Raw genomic sequence first — 22863 nt, forward strand, 5'->3', positions numbered from 1 at the left:
CTAAACTCCGGAGCCCAAATTGCCTGTCATCTGTAGAGGTAGCTGCATTATTCTAGGTGGAGTTACACTGACTGCCCTGGGGCCGTTGGTGTGTTGTGTCTGTGACACACATCGCCAGCCGACAAACAACATCACAGAGCTTCTCGGCACCAGGCCTGTGCTTCTAGGGTGACACTCATAGCGCTGAGCCCAGGAAACACTACGTGACCTCCGAGATCCTGAGGAAGTGAATGCCAGACGCCCTTCCATCTCTCCAGCCATCGGACAGAAATCTCAGGGGCTTTTTAAGGTCCTCACGTGTAGCAATAATAGGGTGAACGGGCCAGCGAGACTAGACCAGACTCTGAGCACCGAGGAAGCAACTGCTGAAAGCACTTCTCTCCCCGGGCCTCTTCCCTGCTCTCCGCCCTCCTGACTTAGAGCCAGAAGAGAAATTCCGAGACCAAAACCTGGCCGAGCCTCTTTGATTTCAGGCCCCTCTGACGCCACCCGCGTCCCCAACCGGCCTGCTCCCGTGCATTTCAGCTGCTCCCGTGATGTGCACCCGGAGGTCCGGCTTGGCCCGGGCAGGTGACTGCTGTCCTGCGCTGGGGGCAGCGAGGGGTCTGGGAGACCGGAATCCCAGCTTTCACCCGCCTGCTGAGGCTCCTTGCTCTGTCCCTCCATTTCTCCTCTGGTAAGTGGCGGTGCCCCCTCCTCCGAGCGCTGTTATGAGGACCGATGGAAGAAGTCGTGAAGGCCGCCTGGCCTGCAGTGGGCAGCGGCCGTCCTGGCCCCGCGCCCCGGCCCACCGAGACCGCCCTGACCTCTCACCACCCACCCAGAGGGGACGGCGTCCCCGCAGGCCCAGGAAGGAGTTACGACCTCCCCATAGTTCAGAGATCCATGCTTCCCAAGGACAGCGCAGGGAGGGGCCTGGCCTCCGAGATGCAGAGAGACACCCCACAGGGTGGCTGCGTTCGCTTGGATGGGCGCACGATGATTGGCTTTGCTTTTGTACTCAAGACACTGCTAGTGTGTTCCTGGTGGAACTGGAGACACTTCAGTTATGGAAACTAAAACCAAAGAAAGGCAAGACGTGGGGCAGAGGAAAGGGGGAGGGAGGAGGAGGACACTGCTTGTAGGAAGGACACTGGGAGTGATGCGTGGGAGCTGTGGAAGACCTGCAGCGATTCAGCTGCAAACTCCTCGGGGAAGCAGCCAAAGATAAACTGAAGACCGCTTTAAAAGAGGAAAGCACAGGGAACATTCTGGAAATGTCACATTTTCTTCCAGCATGAGTCCAAGCCTGGGGTGCACTGATGGGGCAGGACCCCAGCCCCCACCTCTGAGCCTGAGACACTCCTCTGCCTGGAGACAACACGACCATCAAGGGCAGCGGACGCCCCAGCCCGCCCTGAGGACGGGGACCGTGGTCCATTTCTCCCACGGGGGCTCCTTTGGAGCCTGGTGCGTCAGGGCTGGAAGTGCTGGACGCGGGCCCTGAACGCCAGCCCTGGGGACGAGCAGCCACACACCCCCTCGGCTCCTGTCGTCCTTATTCGGATGCAGGCACCGGACAGGCATCACCGGGGGGCCCAGCCAGGCCTGGGGAGTCGGGCTGCCCTGGTCTCCCGGCAGCTGGCCACACGAGAGCGGGGCTGAGAGGACAGAGCTGGAGAGGGGCGGGCCCAGTGGAGGGGAGGCATGCGGTGCCCCTAGAGCCTGGCGGAGGTGACACAGGATCTCAGTGTCTCTGTCTCCCTCGCCTCTCAGAAGCAGCACAGGGAAGCCACTTCTGCTGGGCTTCTGGGCTCCAGTCCCAGCTCTCCTCCTCACTAGCGGTGTGACCTCCAGCAAGATACTCAGCCTCTCTGTGCCTTAGTTTCCCCACCTGCAAACGGGGATAATTACAGTACCTCTTGCACAGAACTGCTAGGAAGAAACATAAATTAATAATGCAAAGTGCTCAGGTTTAAATATTAGTTAATATTTGCAAGTCACTGAGAAAAGTGACGTTGTCCAGTGTCAGCGTCATCCTATTTAAGACCCTGCCACTGGACGCAGAGCCCCACGGCCCTGCTGGCCCTGTCTCCCGGGTCCTGGGCAGGGATGCATCCCAGCCGAGCAACAGCGGCATCTGAGGAACTTCTGACACCAAACCCAGATCTCCTGGGTCAGGAGTCTGATGAAAAGCCCGTCTGGGAAGCATGGGAAAGGCGACTCCAGGAGCCCTTCCCGGCCGGCGAGCTCCCACGTGCCCGATTCCCTTCCCCAGGCACTCCTTCCTGCTCACCGCGTTCACCCCCCGACAATCGCACGTCCACTTCTCCCTCGTCTGCCTCCTCCACGTGCCTGTGATGTTATTGCCCTGATCTGGCTCGTGGTGATGTTCCTGATAAACATGAATTCTCTAGATGTGAACTTTCCTGCCCAAGCAACAGGCCCTGAGAGTTGCAGACAATGGCAGCTCTTTGAATGTCCTACTTGGCACAGGTGGTGAAGGCCAGTGGCCCCCAGGCCGGCCGCCCCCAGGCCAGCCACACCCCTAGGCCAGGACTGCCGGCACCAAACCTGGCAGGCAGGCAAGGCTGTGTGCCAGGCTGGGTTTAGCCCCCCCAGTTCCCTTGAAGAGCAGGGCATGTCAGGCTCATGCCTCCCCAGGCTTTGGACTCGAGCACATCCTGGTCTAGCTGAGGACCACCATCATGGGAAGTTAGACAGCCAGCTGGGGCGGCCATCAGGCAGAACAGAGCCAACGCAAGCACCATGGGTGTGTTGTGGGCTGGCTCCTGGTCCGGACGGGACAGATGGCGCGTCCCCCAGGCCTGGCGAGGCCGTGGGGTTGAAGGGAACACGTGCTCACCTGGCATCACGCCTTTGATGTCACTCTCGGGGTTCATGCGGTTCTTCTGCGTGAAGTGCAGGATCAGCTTCTTTGCAGATTCAAACTGCTGCGTGGCCATGAGCCAGCGGAGGGACTCGGGGAAAATCCTGCAAAGAGACAGAGGGGTCGGTGAAGGTCTTTAGACTGGACGCGGCTCCGTCGTGGTCCGGGAGCTCTCAGGCAGGTCGGACTCGGTTTCTGCCCACAAGTGGTGGGACCAAGCCCAACCAGCAGAAGGACACTGTGGCCCTAGGTGTTCCTCATTTTCTTTCAGAAAAGGGTAAAACCTGCAGCTCTTCAAGTGTGCAGACAGGAGCAGCATCCTACCAGCTGCATCAGGAACTCCGTGCGCGCCCTCCACCGTAACCATCTGTGCTCACTGCCCACCATAACCAGAGGTTTCTAAACATGTTCCAGCCGCTCTCACTGAAGGGCTGCTTTTGTGATATTTTGTCCCAAAAACCTCATAGAATGATTTTAAGTTTAAAAAAATGCCCCCATAGCGGCCAGCTGGCAGGCACTTTCAGGTTCGAACATTTGAAGGCTTCCTTTCCCAGGGCCCGGCTGCAGAATTATTGTCACCTTGCGGCTAACTGCGCATGACAGCTCCCTGGGATGGTGGTGTTCAAGTGTTACTCGCCACAGATTCCTTGAGTTTGTGTTTAGGATTAAATCTTGTGAGGAGTCCCAACAGGAAACAAACAAACAAACCAACAAAACCCCAAACGAGTGCTTTACTGTCAATGCACTTTGTAAGCTTGCATTAATGACAGTATTTGCAAGCTGACCAAAGAGCAGCGTGCCTGCTTAGGGCAGGGGTTCAGCTCACTTTTTCCGTCAAAGTCCAAACAGTTAATATGTTAGACTTTTAGGCTTTAGTCACAGGGCTCTGCAGGGACTGCTCCACCCTGCCCGTGTGTGCCCCGGCCGCAGCCGCACGCAAAGGAATGGGGGCTGTGTTCCCTTGGGACTAAAGTCCTGTGAAGCAGTGGGCACCCCCGACTGGGAGAAACAGAAGTTGGAAATCAAAGGTGGGGAAGCCCGCGCAGCCTGTCAGCCCAGGGGCCCCAGGGCCGCTGCGTTTTATCTCAGTTACAGTGTCCAGACCTGCCCTGCCCGCCGTGGAGCCTCTGACCGGAGTGCGCCAGAAGCCAGGAAAGCTACCAGCGGTTAACTTGCACTTCAGCGTCACATCCCTAATGCTGTAATGGCGGGCACGCCCTTACCTGTTGGAACAAAAATCAAGTTGCTATATGCTTACGATGAATTTGCAGAGACACCTGACTTCAGCGGCACATTGGGACGGTCTGGCCGACTGTTCACCTACGCTGGGAGACCTGGGCCTTCACAGTCCAAAAGCCACCCTCCCTGCACGAAGGCACAGGAGGTGCAGGAGGGCTGTGTGCCCGCCCTGGGGAGGTGGGCCCCGGCGTTGAGACAGGCTCAGAAAGTCTCATGTCTTTTCACAGAGGAGCCCATTGGAAAGCTGATGAAACATAGGTTTCAAATTGTATGCATTGATTTTTTTAGGTTAATTAGATTAAATTTATTTAAAAAACGGAACCCAGGACCTCATGCATGGTAGGCACACGCTCTGCCACTGAGCTAGACCCTCCCCACCCTGCACTGATTTTTTAAAAAAATAATGGAAGTTAATGTTTTTTTACTGGTCTCTAGTTTTTACAAATTAATTTTGAATAACATAATTCAAGCAAACAAACACTCAGAATATGGCATAACAGACATCAATATTATGTAGGTAGTAACATCTTACCATGTTTTATCAGGTCTTTTTTTATGATGAAATAACTGAAGACAAATGCCCACCCTGTGGCTCTCGCCCGTGTTGTCTCCATCTTTCTGATTTATTTGGATTTAGTGTCATTTTCTAATTTCTTAAGATGGACATGCAGATTGTTAACTTTAATTCTTCTTTTCTAATATATACACTTCAGACTTCATAATTGCATCTAAGTATCATTTTACCTACATTTCACAAGTTTTGGTAAGTATTTCCGGCTGTAGTTTGATTCTAAATATTTTGATTTCTATCAGGGTGTTTCCTTACCTATGATAGACAGACCGGCAGATAGACATTTCAAACATATGGGTTTTGAGAAGAGGGTAGTGGAGGGGCTGCTGTCTTGTTTCCTTGTTTTTTAATTTCATTAGATCACTTTGAGAAAACGCAGTCCGCATTACCGGCCTTCCCCGCGCTCCCTGGGACTGGCTTGGTGACACAGGCTACGACCAGTGTGTGCGTCTTCTCTTTGTCCCTGCAGGATTCCACATGCAACTACCCGATCAAGCTTATTTTTTGTGTCTCACTTTCTCGAATCCATCTGATCAAGTTGTCGCGAGCTGAGAAGCTGGCTAATCTGCCCCTCTGACTGTAGATTTGAGGTCCTGGTTTGGGCACAGCCCCCATCTCACTGAGCGGCACCTGCCCTCCCCACGCCCCTGCCCTGTGGGTGGCAGCAGGGACCCAAGGCATCACGACTGAGCAATGCTGGGCAGGCTGGCTGGAGAGACCCAGGGCAGCCAAGAAGCAGCCCCACTTTCAGGGGGACCCACGTGATGCCCCATGACATGGAGGCCGTGGTCTGTCACCCTGACCGCTGGGCACAGTGGCAGTGCACCCCTGAGCTTCTTTTTTAGAACTCAAACATTTATTTGGTCACCAAACTTTTTTGCCCTCATACGTACTGAGCATTGTCACTACAAATACATCCCAAAGGGACACGTACGTCCCTGACCTCAAGGAACTGAGGAGTCTTGCAGAAGAACACCTCTGTGAACAGACAGGTAAACAAGGCGAACACACACACGGACACACTCCCTGTGGATTTACAAGTGACTTGGACAGAAGCCCGTACAGTATGGGACGGGACAGGGCCCAAGAAGAGAGTGGGCGGTTCCTTCCAAGAGGAAGGGCAGGACGGGGGCGGCAGGGGTGGGGGCAGAGCCGAGGCGGCGGGGGATGCTCGGGCGTCCTGGGAGATGACCAGGTGCTGGTCAGACCCCCTGTGCCGTGGGGGAGGTGTGGGGACAGGACCCAGAGGAGAGGCTCTCACCCGAGAAACACACAGCATGTTGACTGGGGAGCCGCAGGCTGTAATGCCAGACTCCTGGGTCTGGGAGGAGAGATGGGAGGCGGGGCCCAGGTGGGGAGGACCCCAGGTCACAGAAGAGCGGCAGCCCCTCCCCCGACCAGAATGAACCCAGGTGCAGAACCAGGGGTCTCCCTACAGATTTGGGCCCAGGTGACAGGTGGACTCCTGTTGGCCCCACATCCTGTCTCCAGTGATGGATGGCGTTGCCAGCCACCCCCCTCCACGACTGGCCTGCAATCACCAGGCCCCCTCCACACCCTTCCCATGTATTTCAGTCTTTCAAGCTCATCATGTGTTAGGAACATTATCCCCATTTCACAGATGGGAAAACTCAGGCAAAGAAAGTTCAAGGACATTGTCCAGATTCCAGAGTGGTTAAACGCAGAGCTGGACTTGAACCCCGGCAGTGGGGCTCAGGAGCCCACATCCTTAACCTCAGTGGACGCGGCAAAGGAACAAACCGCTCGTGCCTAGACAGTGCCGACGCCTGGGGTTTGGGGGAGACTGTTCCCGGGATGCTTCCTCAGGCCTCCCCGATGCCACGTATTTGAATTTGCTGCAGAGTCACAAAGAGCTCATTGAATTGTCAGCCGATGAGAAAGCCCCCAGATTGCTGCCCCAGTTTGGAAAATTTGCAGCATGGCCACATTATGGGAATTTAATGAAATCTCTCCTGACAAGTACATAATGTAATAACACCACGAAAATGAAATAGTCAGCCGCTGGCCCAGGAGCTGGCAGGAGTGTAGCTGAGCCTCCAAGAAATCCATCATTTTCAACAGAAGGAAGAGTAGGGAAGGCGGCTGGAGGCCGCGTCTGCGGGGCACACTCACGTGCGGGTCATGCGAAAGTGACCTTGGCAACCGTGAACGGAAGCGAACACGAAAGCCATGGTGGCGTCTGTGGGAGTCTGCAGTCGGGGCTGGAAGGGGCCGAGGCTCCGGGAGCAGGGAGTGGTCCACGGAGGAGCCGGCGGAACGGGGATTTACAAAGCTGGAAGGGTCTCACTCTCTTGAGCTCATTACGTGGAGGTACTAATGTTCTCTCTTCTCCAGACGGGAAGACCAAGGCAAAGCACGTCCAGGAGCGCTGCCTGGATTACAAGCTATTAACGTGGCAGAGCTGCACCTGAACCATCCTGACCCAGAGATTTTCAGGCTGTGATCACTCCAAGCCAGTGGCTCAGTGGTCTTAGGGCTTCTGCACAAAGGATGCAGGCCACGCTGCAAAGTCTCTCCTCGTCCTGCTCGAGTCCGAAGCCCCTGGCAGGATGCAGGGCACAGCGAGGACATGTGCGGAGCCCGCCGGGCAGAGTCCGTCTCTTCCCTGCAGTGGTCACACGTCTGATGGACCTCTTGCTCCAAGGCACGTGACAGGCTGGTCCTGAGGCCTCCAAAATATGTCCAGGATGGTCAGACGGTCAGGATCCCTCGCTTATAACTTCAGGATCCAGAAGGCTCTGAAATCCAAAACCTCTTCGTTTAACTCACTTGCACGGAAATCGGAACTCCCTGGAGGCAGAGCGGCACCTGGTGGGGGTGAGGGTCTGAGCCTCAGGCACGGCTCTCGAGGGACGGGGACCCCTCCCTGCAGAAACGGGAGTGTCTGGTGCGGGTGCCACAGAGCATGATGTGGGCTGGACCAGCAGCATCCACACGGCGTGGCTTCACCTCCACGGCCCTGCCCCCGCGCTCTGCCTGCCTCGCCTGCCTCCTCTTCCCAGAAGCAGGCGGATGTGGGGTCAGCAGCAGCCGTGAGTCACAGGGTGACAGGCTTTGGCTATGAAGTTAATTTTCAAGTAAGCAAATCACTTAAATCCACCCTCTACTTAAAAACTAAAGTATTCCAAGGAAGACAGAAACCCTCCCTGACCTCTTGCCCTCGTCCCGGTGCCCCTGCGCTGCCCTCCCCTGACCAGGCTGCTCCCTGCCCCCTGGGTGAGCGACCTGCCCACCACTGGAGACCCCACGGCTCCCACTTTTGGTGGAAAACGCCAGTCTCACTCTCTGAAGTCCCCTTCCTTTCAGATTGGCACAGTTGCCCCCCTGGTGGTCTGGAGACCGACACCCCTTGGTGTTGTGCACAGTGGCTTCCATTGTCACGCCCTGGACAAAAGCCACACCGACTTCCTGCCTGTGCCCTGGGGACAAAACGCAAGGTCGTCCCAACCTCGGGACAACCCGAGGAACCCCCCTTTGCAGCTCGTCCTTAGAACAGAAAACCTCTGCCTGGGCCCACAGGCCACTTCCCCCGTGGCCTCAGGTATGCCACAAAAAGCCAGGAAGCAGAAATTAAGTGCAGAGGCCTCCGATTGAGGTCCGTGGAGGTCACAGAGACCACGCACTGGAAACCCAGGCTTTCTTCAGAGGAGGACCCCCAGGTCTCAGATGACTGAGCTCTGTGTTAGGAAGCCCCAGGTGGGGACGGGGAAAGGGATGGGGAGGGGAGAGGCAGCTGGGAGCAGAGAGGCTGGCAGGGCCAGGGCAGGGGGCCATGGGCAAACTCCCCACCGGGAAGGCGTGGGTGCCCTGACCTTGCTCAGGTGACACTAGACGTCACTCCACACCATGGTCCCTACTGCAGGATGACACTTCTGTGGCACAGGTGTGCCTGATGACACACCGGAAACCCTCAAACCACTCCCCAAGAAGGGCAAAGGCACAGATCTGAACTTCAGGTCAGAGGGGGCCACAGATCTGCACTTAGTCTGGCCCCTCCGGGCACGGCCGGGGAGCCCTTCCCACCGCCAGCACCTCCTGGGTGGCACCGATGGCCGGGTGCACCTGCAGCCTGGCCTCTGGATCCTAGAGCAATGTCACCTTCCCCACTTCACAGCACGCTTACAGTCCTACTTAAAACGCAGGACCGATGCACGCGAGAAAGAGGCCCGCCCAGAAGAGCGGCCGCAGCGGCCGATCCTCAGAGAATGACACGGAAAATATACTGACGTGGACCTGTTTTCCCGACGGTACCGGTGTCGGCGCTGTTACTGTGTCACAACAGAACGCCCCCGGTCCTCTGACTGATCGCACCAGAGGCTGCTCCTCGAGCCGAGCGTCCGAGGCAGTTCCAGCTGGGGGACCCCGCCCCCCGCCCCCCGCGAGGTCGCTGGCGCACCGCGTGCCTTTCAGACCAGGTGCTTTATGACGTAATAGTGACCTTTGCTTCTGATTTGCTTTCCCATCTCTGTCTTCATCCCTGCCTTTTCTTTCTTTTTAATTTTTAATTTAATTTTAAAAAGTGAAGTATAGTTGATTTACAATGTTGCATTAGGTTCAGGTGTGCCGCACAGGGATGCAGTTATATATTTATGTGTTCTTTTCCACTGTAGGTCATTACAAGACACTGAGTATGGTTCCCCGTGCTGTGCAGTAGGTCGCTGTTGTTTATCTATTTTATACATAGAAGTTTGTATCTGCTAATCCCAAACTCCTAATTTACCCCCCCCAACCCTTCCCCTTTGGTAACCATGAGTTTGTTTTCTATGTCTGTGAGTCTATTTCTGTAAAAAGAATGAAATACTGCCATTTGCAGCAACCTGGATGGACCCAGAGAGGATCATACTAAGTGAAGTAAGCCAGACAAAGACAAATGTCATGACATCCACTCATATGTGGAACCTGCCTTTTCTGTTATTTGGCTAAGTCTCAAGCCCGTCGGACTTACGTTCATGGGTCTATTTCACATCGTAGCCTCGAACCTGCACGGCCACTCGAAAAATTGGAAATTAAAACGCCATACTATGATCTTCCCGTAATACTATGAAGGTGGCATTTTTTCCTTAACATTTAGAAATAAAACCGAGTGTCCCTCTGCCCCACTGGAGGATCGGCCACAGACGAGGAGGCCCTCCAGGCTGCCTTCCTGCGCGTCCACTTAGCACCCACTCTTGGCCACCTCTACACTCAGAGCACGGCCGTCTCTTCAAGTCACTGAACCAGAACATTTACTCACGAGAGACTCTGGACAGGAGGGAAGACGAACCGCTGACGCTGTGTGAAGTTAACTTTATCCTCGAGCCGTTCTGTTTTCCTGACGGACTTAGCTGCAGGTGACACACCTGCTGACACTTGTGATGGAGTGTCACAGCCCTCCAGGGATAAACGCGGGCTGAACTCCATCAGCCTGCCGGGCTGGGACACGTACATCAATAGACGCCTTACGGGGGGTGGGGGTGGGGGTGGGGGGTTCTAGCAAACAGGTTAGAAAGGGCGGCCGGAGGGGCAGAGCTCAGAGAAGCTCTGCAGAGCTGTGGCTTCCCAAACGCGGGTGAGGGAAGGGCCCTGGCCGCCTGTTCCAACGGTGCTTTGATTTAAAGAGGCGACTTCAGCTGTTGAGGCTTTGGGGTGTTACCAAGTGTCACAGGTGTGACGTTCTGAAAAAATTCTCTAAAGTAAAAAAACTCAATCAAAGACTAGAATTGAGTTAAATACCAGCTGGAGGAATATCTTGTTTCTGATTCGAAGCTCTCACAAGAAGATACACCTGGTTCCAGTAGCTAAGCTTTCGCTTTAATTTTTTTTTAACTTTAGTTCTGTTTGGTGTCAAAACGCAGGTTCATTTCGGGGTATAGCAAATGCATGTGAATTAGCGCTTCTTATAAAAAGTCAAGCTGATGATTTAAATTTAGTAAATTAGGGAGAAGGGCTGAGTGTCATGAGATCAAAGAAAAGCTGGCTCTCAGGATGGCTGGACCCCAAGGTGTTTCTAAGGCAGATGAGCTGTTTTAGCAAATCTCTCTGTAGAACAAGGAATTTTTTCGTAATTAAATGGCCATCCCACTAACTCATCTGTCACATAAACTTGGAACAGTGTGTCTCTGCTGTTTTTCAAAATGATGCACATCTAAGCTCCAGAATTCTTCCATTACAGCAAAATTCTGGAGGGAATATATCAGGAAGCCTGGGTTTGCAGACCTGTTGTGTGACCTTGGGCAAGTCTCCTAACCCGCGGGGCCTCAGTGTCCCCATCTGTACAATGGGGGTGGGAGGTGGGGGGGTGACACCAAGGCCTTCCTCACCCCAACACTCTCTCTGTAATTCAAGGGGCCAGTGGTAACTGCTGCCTCCTCCTGAAAGTTATAAAAGATGCTGGTCACGCAGTGCGTTGGGCAAATATTCTAAAGCCGCTTTAGGTTTTGTCGGGATGAAGGAGTCAGTACCTAAAACACCTTTTAAAGGCTGAGCAACTCCAAACATGTACCAGTGGGATAAATTTAAAACACTGCTCAGCTCACTTTAGAAACAGGTGAACACCTGGAATTCAGCCGGGTCACCTTCCTCCACTTTCTCCCCCGCTTTGACTCTTCTCCTCCTGCTCCTTTTACGAACTTATCCATGCAAGCGTCAGGCTGCAGGAAGAAGGAACGCAGGGCTTTCAAAACGGACCACTCTAAAGGGAATTAATTTGGCATGTTCGCAAATGCTGAAAATAAAAGGGGATGTTGAGAAACGATGTGAGGAGATAAGTGGGCAGAAGGAACAGCGGCTCTGTGAGGGTTCTTCTTCTAACTGGAATTTTACTCCTGTAACCCTGTCGCTGCCCTAGGGCTGTGCATTAACCGTGCCTTTTTATTTACTGTATGTCCCGACGTTTCTGGGAGGGAGAGCTGCTCCTCCCAGGGTCAGCGAGTTCCTAGAGAGAGCAGACAACCCACCTGGGGACCAGACGCACACCAACCTTTCCAGAGCCCCCTCTGCGGGTCGCACACACTGGCCACTGCCCACCCGCCCGCATCCCCCAGGGCTGGGTCCCACACAACCAGGATGGCTCCATGCCCCAGAGCCCATGGAAATGGTCCACACTAGCCCATCCTAAGCCTGCTCACCCGCCTCGCCTTCTCGTCCTCAGAGACCACAGTGAGGGCTCTTGTCCACCCTCCCTCCCTCCCTCCGCCTCCACCCCCCACCCGGCGAGCCCCTCCTCCTGGGGACTGAGAGCAACAAGCTGTCTTCCCAGTGTCCGCCATCTCAGTTGGCTGGCCTCGCCATCCCTGTATCGAACATACCCCACAACTTAACACGGCTGCGTTCCGACCACGTTGCTAAGCTCTTCACAGCAGCTCCTTTTTGCCCTCAAGTTCAACACCCTCCCTTTTCCCAGACTTCCCTCAGAGCCCCTCCATTTCTGTCACCCTAGACTCTTCCCTGGGGACTTTCTGCTCTGCCCCCAGCTGGCCCCACGTATCTCGGGCCCCAGTCTCCCCTCCCAGGAGACGGTCCAGATCCAGGCCGTGGGCATCTCACCCTCATGGGCCACAGCAGACCCACCAGCCAGACTGCCTGGGGCCACTTCCAGAGCAGACCCAGAATCAGACCCCCAAGTGCAGGCACCGCCATCTCCCCTGCCCAGCACAGCCCCACGACCGCTCCCTGCACAGCAGACGGGTGATGCTCCCAGAGCACCCCCGGGGGCACGGCCCCTGCCTGGCCGCCAGCCTGTGTTTGGGTCTCGGAGAAGATCTGCACACCCGAGACCCCGCACGTCTGACCCCCCGAGTGCGTGAGCTTGGCTTCTGGCCCCTGGGCTCCAGCCACGCTGGCCGCCTTCCTCATCTACAAAAAGCCCAGTGAACCAGCTTTTGCCCTGGCTGTCCCCGCTCTGCCTGGAAGACTTTTCCGCCCAGAACCTGGTATGATTTCCTCTTTCAGATGACTGAGCCTCAGCCCGAAGGCCATGTCCTCAGAGGGGCTGCTTCTGCCCCGACTGCTCCTCGACACCCCAGGGTTTTACCCCATCTCTTCCTGCTGCTGGTTACTTGAACACGTGTTGTTTGCCTGTTGATGGGTTTATGGTCTGTGGCCCCCTCACCCCCGTCAAGTGTGTCTCAGTGAGCAGCCCTGGTCGCAGGCACGCACAGCCACCTAGAGTGCCTGGGGCGAGGGCAGCGTTTGGTGCGGGGAAGTGTGACCACTTAATAAACTAGTTAATTCACTTCTCTTTCAGGCAGCTCTGTTTTGCACAGTCCTGAGAAGCAGACCCCTGATTTACAGATTTCAGCTTTGGTGACGGGTCCCGTGGGCTCTGAGTTCTACCCGCGAGCTCATCCTTGGTGAGAATTTTCTTCCACGTGAGTCTTGGCTCTGGTGATTCTCCACAGAGGTTTCATTTCTGATCCTGAGGATCCAGCGAGCTTCCCTGGTTCTTTCGTCAACTTCTCAGCCTTGGAGAACGGTTGGAGTTTGGAACAGAACATGTAGCCACATGGGGGGCAGACTGCAAGGCACCACTGTCTTAAGGGTGAATCCTTTCCGCCCACGGCCCGGGGCAGCCAGCAGCTTTGGAGTTGAGGCCCTGAGCCAGGCAGAGATCTTCCAGCCCTGTTATCACTGACGCTCTGAGTCCCGGCTTCACCCTGGGGGCTCAATTCAAAGTCCAGAAGGGGCCTGAGATCTCAGGAGTGCAACACAGGCCCCTGGGCCCCTTTCTGGGTCAGATGCCCTGCAGTGGCCTCTGTGTCACTCCTGGAAGGCTGTTCTGGGTCCTTCCTGCACTGGAGGTCAGCATGGTGTCTGGACGTCCCCATCAGCCCCACCTCCATCTGCACCAGAAGACCCCCATCTCCACCCTTTGTCTCTGTGCTCCTGACCCTGCATCCCGGGGACCCTGCGTCGTGTGGTTTGTCTCATGGCCCCTGTGAATGCACCTGCTCCTCAGAGGAACTCCCCAGCACAGGCCTGCTGCTGGCACCCGGGGCCCATGCCATACACTTTCGCTCTCAGAGGAGAGAGTGGCTGTCAGTATTTTGTCAGAAGCAGCTGGTCACCCCGCCAGCTGCAGCCACCGCCTCCCCAGCAGCCCAGTTCAGCCGGTCACACAGCAGAGCCCGCAGGAGCGAGGGGCTCCCTGGCAGCAGAGGGGAGAAGGGCGGTCATTGGGAGACGGTGGAGAGGGAGGCACTCTGTGGCCTTTAAAAGCCAACGACTCCACGGAGCTGCGCACAGCTGCAGGGAAGGGGGCGCGTCTCCCTGCCCGCCGCCTCAGCCGCCCGGCCCTGTCGCGGCCCGGCTTCCGGAGGGGTAAGGAGTGACGCCATCAGGGCAGAAGCGGCGATCGCAGCTGCCGGCGTCTCCGCGCACCCACGGCAGGCCAGGCGTGCGCCCAGCACCTTCAACTGTGGCATAAGCAAAGCACACGGTAGCGATGGCGGTGCCCACCGTGGGCGGCGCGGCGGCCGGGCAGGCGTCCCAGCCCTCGGGGCGCATCCCTCGGTCTGTCTGCGCACGTTTTCCTCATCCCAGGACTCTGGGTGCCCTTCTCACCATAGAGTTTTATTTTTACGTTTGTGTGTTTCAAAGAATTTCTTTTAGGTTTGATAATGTATTTAAATAAATGAACATTTTTACCTGTCATTAAACCTTGATCTATTTTTAAAATTTCAAATTAAAAAATAAGATAAACAAACCTTCCATCTCTTTCCCACAAGGTCCCGGCCCCCATACCTGCTCCAGGAAACCCTCCTCTGCCATTTCTCCCTGTCAGGTGTCCTCCTACCTGGGACAGGTGGGAGCAGGGGCTGGGCTGAGACTCAAAGCCTGGCACTGATGGAGACGGCGCCTGTGAGTCTCCAAGAGTCTGTGCCCCCAGCCCCCAGGCCTCCAGCCCCCGGGGGACGGCAAACAGCACCGCTGCCCTTGGGCGCTGTGGAGGCCAGGATGTGAGAGGACGTGGTGGGGGGTTCCTGACTGCAGAGCGGAGGCGCCAGGGCAGCGGCTCCTTTTGGTCTCAGGGATGAGGGATGGAGGCGCAGGGAGGCCAGCAGGGCCCGGGCTCAGGGACCAGCTGGCCGTTCTCAGTTTCGTCATCTGTACAATGGAGCGAGGAGGTGTCCAGCCTGAATGATGGACTCTGCATAGTGCTTGCGATTGTGTCCGGCCGTAAACACTGTAAAGAAGTGTTAAACCAGGAAACGTCCCCTGAGCCCAGCTCTGGAACAGCAGGGGAAGAGCGGCAAGGGCTGCCCGCTCCACCTGCTCTGGGGGCCGACTTCACCCTCGGCCTCCTGAGACCCTGCTGGAGGGAGCAGGGTGTCCCGAAACGCCCAGGGCTCCTGCAGGAGGGGCGTGACGTCCGACCTCGGCCGGGGAGGTTGGCGAGGCACAGGCGAGTGGAGCACGGTGTTGGCAGCGGCTGCCCGGTGGCCTCCCGGCAGGTGGCCTTTTTCTCATCTGTTCCTGCCGCTAACCCACTGCTGCCGCAGCACTGAGGACACGCGAGCCAGAACTAGGCTCCGGAGGAAAACGCACCTGCTCTTGGGCTCACAGGGTCCCCTGCTGGGGGGCCTACTGCCAGGGCGGGGGTTGGCTCAGTCTGTTAGGTCAGAAGGTAGCTGCTGTCTCCCCTCCCCGGCATCTTAGATAAGAAAGCCCAGTTAACAGCTGTCTCGGCCGCAGGGAGCACGTAAAGCTAAGACACAGCTGTGCTCGCCAGGCAGTCGGCTTTCATGGGCGACTCAATCACAGAAACCAGTGCAGTCGGGGTAAACCTCGCACCTGCGGGCGAGGTGAGGGCCGGCCCAAGGAGCGGGCAGGGAGGGACGGGGAAGAAAGAAAGAGGTATTTACAGAAAGGGTGCAACACTCAGTTTTTGGATAAACATCTCTCTATCCAAGAGCAGTGGTTTTAACCTTGGCTAAACATTAATCCCCTGGGGAGTTTAAGAGGAGTGTGTTCAGTTTTTTTGTTTTGTTTTTCCCTAAAGTCAACAAGCCCAAAACTGAAAGTTACACCCAGTTCTAAAAGTCCTGCTTGATTCGCCTAGAGCAGGGGTGGGCAGACTTCTTCAAAGTATCAGAGTCAGTGCTTCCGGCTTGGCGGGGCCGCACTGCCTGGGACGCGCGCGCTCAGCCCCGACGCGGGGGGCACGTGTGACCTGTGAGCACAGCTGGGTTCCAATAAAACTTCACCTCCAGAAACAGACGCTGGGCTGGGGTCGGGAGGTGAGGGGGCTCTGCTAAATCACTCCTGGACATCTCCAAGTGTATTTCCCGATCCCACCACGAGACCCCGCCCTTCACAAACCCATTCATAAAAATCAGGTCTGCACACCCAGCAGGCAGGCGTCCAGCAGGGGGCAGATCACCAGAGCCGGGCAAGGGCATCTGGGACTCAGGTCAGCCCTCCGTCTACTTTTGTGTATGTTACAATGTTTCCCAAGATACAACATTTAGCAAATGAACTTTGAGAAGAAAGGAAAATTCCACCATACAAAAACCACAAGCTGAAACTGGTGGGAAGTCTGGGGCCCGTGGGACCCAAGCCCTGGATCCCCGTCTTTGCCCAGGATGAAGCCCCCAGGGGGCGGTGCAGGTGCACCCGGCCGGCGGCGGGCAGGATACTCACGACCAGTAGAGCAGCATGAGCAGGAAGGGGCAGACGATGAGGGCCTGCAGGACCTGCCAGTCCCGGCACAGGGCGGCCAGCCCAGGCATGAGGAACTGCCCCGCCATGGCCACGAAGCTCGCCACCATCGTGATCATGAACCGTTTTCCGGGGGGACATAGCTCTATTCCTGGAACACAGAAGGGACAAGGGAGACGTGAGTGCCCTGCCCCATGGCCGGGGAGCCGGGAGTAGGGGACGGGGGTTTTGGGCCAGCAAGCATCCCCACCGGCCAAGAAGCACAAGATCACTTTCGTGTGCTGGTTGCAGGAGGGCCCTGCATGTAGCTCAAGGCTGAGATACTTGTTTTTACAGCCGGACAAGCCTAGGCTTGGACTACAGAGGGAGGGAGGTGGTTGCTCAAGGTCACTGAGCAAGTCATAGCAGAAGAAAGCTGTCATTCAGAGCGACCCAGCCCAGAAATCAGGAGATGCGGCTCCGCCTGGAGGGAGAGTGTGTGCCTCCCCCGTGGCTCCCACGCCCTCCGCTCTCGGGGTGGCCCTGAGCTGGGCCAGCAGGGCCCCCTCTCGGGCCCTCTGCCGCTGTCCCTTCTGTCTCTGCTGCTGGACCAGGGGGCCCTCCCAAACGCTGCACAGGGCACAGCAGTGTCGTCCGCTGACGCCCACCCACCTCACCACCCTCTCGGTCCCAGTGCTCCCGGAACTCTGGGTTCCAGGCAACCCACTCACACGAGAGACAGACAGACCAGCGGCGCCCAGACTACCTTCTGAATGAGAAGAAACCAAAGCCTAAAGCAGACTCGACCGCCCTGGAGCCACCCCTCCCTCTCAGAATGCCCTGCCCCCCTTTCTCTGTCCCTGTTAGGGGACAGCTCCCCCGGAACCAGCGTGTGCCTCAGTTAGTGTCTGCTGAATGGAAGGACACCACAGTCCCTCCTGTGGTCAAGAACCTATGCTTTTAATCTGAACTTCAGTAAAAAAAAGCCGGTCACCAGCCTCACACCGTAGCAGCCGAGGGACAGCCAGCGCAGACCTGCGGCACAAGTCCTCTCGCAACGGCCCGCAGCACTGGGAAACGCAGCGGGTTTTACGCGGGATTCCCTGCAGAGCAGGTGAACTGTTTGCTGTTCTTCTATGCATGATATGCATTATTCCTAAAGCTTGCCTTCTTTTCTTCTTCTTCTTTTTTTTTTTAAGTATAGTTAAAATGATTTCTACAGAAAGAAGACAGACCCTCAGGAGAGAACGCGTCTCCTGCTCTGTTTCCAGAGACAGTTGTCGATGAGATGCCACAGCCCATCTGCCGGCGTGCAGAGGCCGGGGCGAGGTCGGAGGCCGAGAGGCAGTAAGGAGGGAGGCGGGTTAGGAGGAGAACAGGCACGTAACACGTGGCCCTGAGGGGGAAACCCGAACAAGGAAGGACAGGGCACTGTGGCGGCCAGGATCTACCCCAGCCCATCTGCAGGGGAAGAAAGAATAAAGTCATCAGTTTTGCATCTCTGCTCTGCCACAAGCAGGGCATCATGGGCCGTGGGTGAGTGAGAGAGAAGCCGGCCTCGCTGATAAAGACCTTTCGCCATTTAATTAAGAAAACAGGGTTGAGCAGCGCTCGCCTGGCCACTTCCTGTGAAGCTGGTCCTTTCAGTGCGCAGGCCAGGTCCCCTCCCTTCCCTTCAGGCAGTCACCCCAGATCTGGCATTTCTGCTCTTAGTAACAAAGATACCAGGGTCTTTTTACAAAAAGACCCTGAGTTGCCGGTTCTAGTTTTCACTTATTAAACACAAACCTGCGCTTCAGACATCAGAGCCTGGCCTGAGCCCGGCCAGGATCGATGAGCGAGCGCAGCGCCTGGCTGCGCCGGCGACCTGAGAACAAAGTCAGAGCGGGGACGCCCCTGCAGCACGCGGCCTCGTGGCCTGGGCTCGCTGGTTTCCGTGATGCAGGAACTATGAACGTACCTGTGGTGACCCCTTTTCCCGCAGACGCCCTTTGGGACTTGACACTGTGCGCTGTCACCCCGAGGACCCCAGGCAACTTCCCAAATCCGTGCCTAGGCTTGTGGATGACAAAGGACCGTTGTCCCCCGATGGGCCGATGAGCCCAGCCTGACCTCCCCCCCGCCCCTCGCAGTGACCAGTGGGTACCAGGGTTACTGCCGACGTGGCGATGAGTGAACTGTCTTGGTTTCCCTCCTAAAGGGTCCTCTCCTTCCTCTCCCATACGCGGTCCGGGCCACGCTCCAAGTCCCGGCTCCTTGGACCTGAAGCGTCAGCCTCTCCCGGGAGCTCGTTAGAGACGCAGAGCCTCGGGCCCCGCCCAGGCCTATCTGCTCAGCTTCTGCATTTTAATGGGTCCCTGATGACTCAGTGGGAAGCACTGCTCACTGCTCACCGACCACACTTCCCCCAAACCCTGTGCATCACCCACAGCGGGAGAAATGTTTTTCCTCCCAGACACACACCTACGAGAGCTGAATAAGCAAAATTGCGGCCCCTCCTCTCCAGGCCTTCCTGCTAGGAGCCCTAGCAGACTCCACTGATCGCATCAGGAGGAAAATGCAGGGCATTACAGCAGGTACCCGGCGTTTCAGCATTCCTGCCGGGCAGTGAGAAACACGGCGCGTCGCCATAAGGACACAGGTGTGACACTTGCAGACAACGACCTTTTGGCCTTGACTCACCAGGAATTCCTTCTGAACTGCCTGAAGTCAACTATGTTCTGAAGGTGGCTGTAAAGATTTTTTTTTTAAAAAAAAGCAATTATCCAAGAACCACAGGCACTTTGGGTTTGCCATTAATCACATGCTCCTCTCGGATGATGAGAAAGCAGCTTTTCTGAAGGGAGGAGAGGAAGGAATACTCCAGAGGGCTGGCATCGGCAGGGGTGGGGCTGCAGGTAGGCGAGGGCCTGACCTCGCTCTGCAGACAGGAGCACTGGGTGCAGCGGGGACCCCGCCTTGGCCCGGAAGGTGGAGAGACCTGCCACCAGCAGAGGATGGTGTCCCCAGTGCCACCGCCTGGGCTCCATGGGCAGATGTCACAGCGCTGACCTGCAGCTGGACAGCAGCATTGTGGGACGCCTGGCGGTGAGTTGTGTCACCACACTTCTGAGAGCCACTTCCTTGGCCAGTGGGGCCAACGTCAAGCTATCCTCAATTATGTGCTTCGTTACGTAAAACAATTAAGGGTTATTAAAAAAAACTATCATCTTAGGTGATGCCTTATAGATTCGAATGTAAAAATGTCTCAAGAGTCTTGCATACAGCGCTTTCACGGCTGCGGGTAAGAGCCTAGATTCTGGGGCCAGATGGCCCGGGTTCCGATCCTGTCCCCAGACGTACGAGCTTGTGACCTGGTTTGGTCCCCTAAGAGTTCTGTGCTTCAGTGTCTTCATCTGTAAAGTGGGCCGTTGAGAGAATTACGTAAGCAGAGCGTGCCTGAATGAGGTACGTGCTGTGTGTTCACTTACACGTGCAGCATTACGCGTCATTGCCAAATGCAGTCATGTAATTATTGCCAACTCACTCTGGTCTCATCTAACCTCCTTTTGACTGACCCGATCTGGTGAATTTCAGGGTAGGACTGACGTTTGTTTTTTAAAAGACTGAAAAAGAAATAACCTACCATGATAGTCAACCCTCGTTCTTCTCCTTGTATTTTATTCTGTGGAGATTCTCTCAGATCCATCATTAAGAAAACAGGACTAACTGAACCCAAGAAAACTGCACCCCAGATCCCCATTGCACCCCAGATCCCCACCGCACCCCAGATCCCACCGCACCCCAGATCCCATCACACCCCAGATCCCACCGCACCCCAGATCCCATCACACCCCAGATCCCCATTGCACCCCAAATGCCCACCGCACCCCAGATCCCCATCACACCCCAGATCCCATCACACCTCAGATCCCCATCGCACCCCAGATTCGCATCGCACCCCAGATTCCCATCACACCCCAGATTCCTATCACACCCCAAAGTCCCATTGCTAGAATCACATTTCCCCTAATGCCCAATGGAGAAGGCATTAGAGCTGTTTTTACCAGCCTGATGTGTTGTTGTCAAGCAGAGCGATTTCTGATGGTTATGAGAATGAAACACCATGTAATTAAGACTTAACTGAGGCATTTGGCCCCAAAGACGACAGGAAACCCCAACCACGACAGCCTGAGCACCTAGGTGACAGGAGTTGTAGGGGCTGTAGCTCCGGGGAGACCTGCTCCTCAGAGGCTTTACAATTTTCCTGGAGGAAAAGAGAGCTGTGCCGCCCAGATCGGTGACCTCAGGAGACAGAGGGGGTGTGAGGGTCAGCTTGTGTGGCCCGGGCTGGGCCACAGCCAACAGCAATGTAGGTGTCACTCTGCGTAATCAGGCGACTTTGAGCAAAGGAGACTGTCTGAGATAGTCTGGGTGGGCCTGACCCAACCAGGTGCCAGGCCTTAAGGAACAGAGCTGAGGCTTCTGGAGGAAGAAAACACCCTGCTGAAGAGAGCTCCAGCCTGCGCTTCCCGCCGACCCTGCCCGCGGATTTCAGCCCTGCCTGGCCTGCCCCGCCGCTGCGTAAGCCAGTTCCCCGCAGGAAACCGTGCCCTACACACCCCTCCTGCTCTGTGTGTCTGATTGAGCCCTGACACAGATTTTGGACTTGCACTCACACCGGGTCACGCGGGGCGCCTGGGGAAGCTCTGTCTCAGAAGATGCTCACCTGGCGGCTGCCTGACCCCCCTACAGCACCGCCCACAGGACCAACACCTGGCCCTGCTTCTCCTCCCAGGCCAGCCTGCACCTGCTTCCCCGGCCTCCCAGCGGGCTGTGAGCTCCGGGGGCCATCTCAGTGAAACCCCAGGAGGGCAGCAGGCATCATTCGACGGTCTTTGCCAGCCCCGTAGACGGGCTCCCAGGTGAGACAGCCAAACCGCACTGGGAACAGGTGGGGACAGGTGCCCAGCATCCTCCAGCAGAGGGGAGTCAGCGGCAAGAAAGCTGGAGTCCTGGGGGCGAGACGTGCGAACTAAACTTCAGAGTCCAGAAAGGGTTTCGTGAATTCCGCAATAAGAAGAAAACGCCACAGAGGCTTTTATCTTTGTTTTGGGAGCAAAAAGGTTAGGGAGAGGGAGCTCCGTCCCATTGACTACCTGCTCCTTGGGAATCTGAGGGCCAGGCCCCTCTCCAAGGCCCCACCCGGCTAGGAAATGTCAGAATCCCAGACACCAGCCCCCGAGGACTTCATACGCAGATGAACCAGATTTCAAACACTCCCCCTCTTCAAGTGAGGGCACCGCAGCCAAGGCGGCAACATCAGCCCCGCAGTCTGGACGGAGGATTCGAGGGCGCGGGGCCCAGGAAGAGCCCGGGGAGCTGCATCTCCGAATCCCGCTCCATGGTGACCTCTGCACACCCCGTGGGCTGGTGACAGGGCACCTCTGGGGGAGTCTGGAAGTCGCGTGGCTTCCTGCTACAGAGGAACCGAGTTCTTCTGGAAAACACCCACCTCGTCCACCGAGACCTCAGACCGTCTGGGAGGCTCTGGGTGGGTCCTGCGCCTGAGAGACTAGCTCACTCTAGTGAATGAAGTCTCCCCAAGGGACCTGAACGATGCTGTGTTTCAGGCAAAGCTAGGTCAGAGCTGATGACTGGGCGCACAAGCCCCTGCCGTAGGATTCTCCAGTTTCAGTAGCCTCCGCTCTCTGGGGGTGCTGACAAGGCTGCTTGGGAAGAAAAGGCTCTCCTCTGGGTAGGGGTCCCGTCTTCCTGCCCCCGTGACCCCTTCCGGCTGCAAGGCCCAGGCCCACCGCCCCCGTTACCAACTCATACACCAGGTTCCCAGGAAAGAACCTGCACGGGGTCTGCACGGGGAGAAACAGCACAGCAGGACTTAAAGCTCTGTGACTCTCCACGCTGCTTCACAGAAGAGCGGCCCCCGCAGGCTCCCTGGGCACTGCCCGGGTCACCACCCCACATGGGACAGGCGCCCCAACTCGCCAGAGGAGGGAGACAGGCTCCGGAAAGGACGACATCTCCCCAAACTATACTCTGGCACCAGAACTAAACCCGCTTCTGGAACAGCTGGGGAACGAGAATTGCATCAGTCCATCCTGTGATCTGCCCCTCCCTGGGCACTGCTGAGCGGCTCGGCCCTGCGGGCCCCTGCACAGCCCCAAGGCAAGAGCACACATCCCTGTGGCCACCCTTCCAGCCTCACGACCTCCCACGCCGAGCCCGCTCCCCGACCCCGGCCTCCTCTGTCATCAGCCACGGAGCTTCGGAGCCACCAGAGAAACCACCCAAGGAAGGAGGTCCCGCAGGATGGACAATAACACCACCCGCCTCCCCTGAGCACCGGCTTCTCCAGCCTGGCCCTGGCCAGGCCACCTGGGGCCACCAGATGCCCTCCTATAGCCCTTGGCGCGGCCAGGTCCCTCTCACCCCTCCCCGCCTGTTGAGGGGGGTGTGCTTGCTGGCCACGCCTCCTGGCACCTGCCGGCCTCTCCCCTGCCCGGCAACTCCCCGCTTCCTGCCGCTCCCAGGCCGGCCCTGATGGGGA

General features: G+C 56.7%; 1 protein-coding gene across 3 annotated transcripts in view; it reads right to left on the bottom strand.

The window, feature by feature from the left end:
• The window catches only part of SLC22A23 (solute carrier family 22 member 23), a 128871-nt gene that overhangs the window by 18428 nt on the left and 87580 nt on the right, over nucleotides 1-22863 (bottom strand). For all 3 annotated transcript variants that reach the window (XR_004313334.1, XM_032462400.1, XM_032462401.1), the window contains exons 4-5: nucleotides 16320-16488; nucleotides 2846-2973 (exon numbers count right to left, since the gene is read on the bottom strand). Coding sequence is in view for 2 of the 3 variants with exons in the window: in XM_032462400.1 (XP_032318291.1) it covers nucleotides 2846-2973; nucleotides 16320-16488 (297 nt within the window). In the remaining variant the exon portion in view is untranslated. The remainder of the gene's footprint in view (nucleotides 1-2845; nucleotides 2974-16319; nucleotides 16489-22863) is intronic.

Source organism: Camelus ferus, chromosome 20, assembly GCF_009834535.1.
Source record: "Camelus ferus isolate YT-003-E chromosome 20, BCGSAC_Cfer_1.0, whole genome shotgun sequence".
Classification (NCBI taxonomy): Eukaryota; Metazoa; Chordata; class Mammalia; order Artiodactyla; family Camelidae; genus Camelus; species Camelus ferus.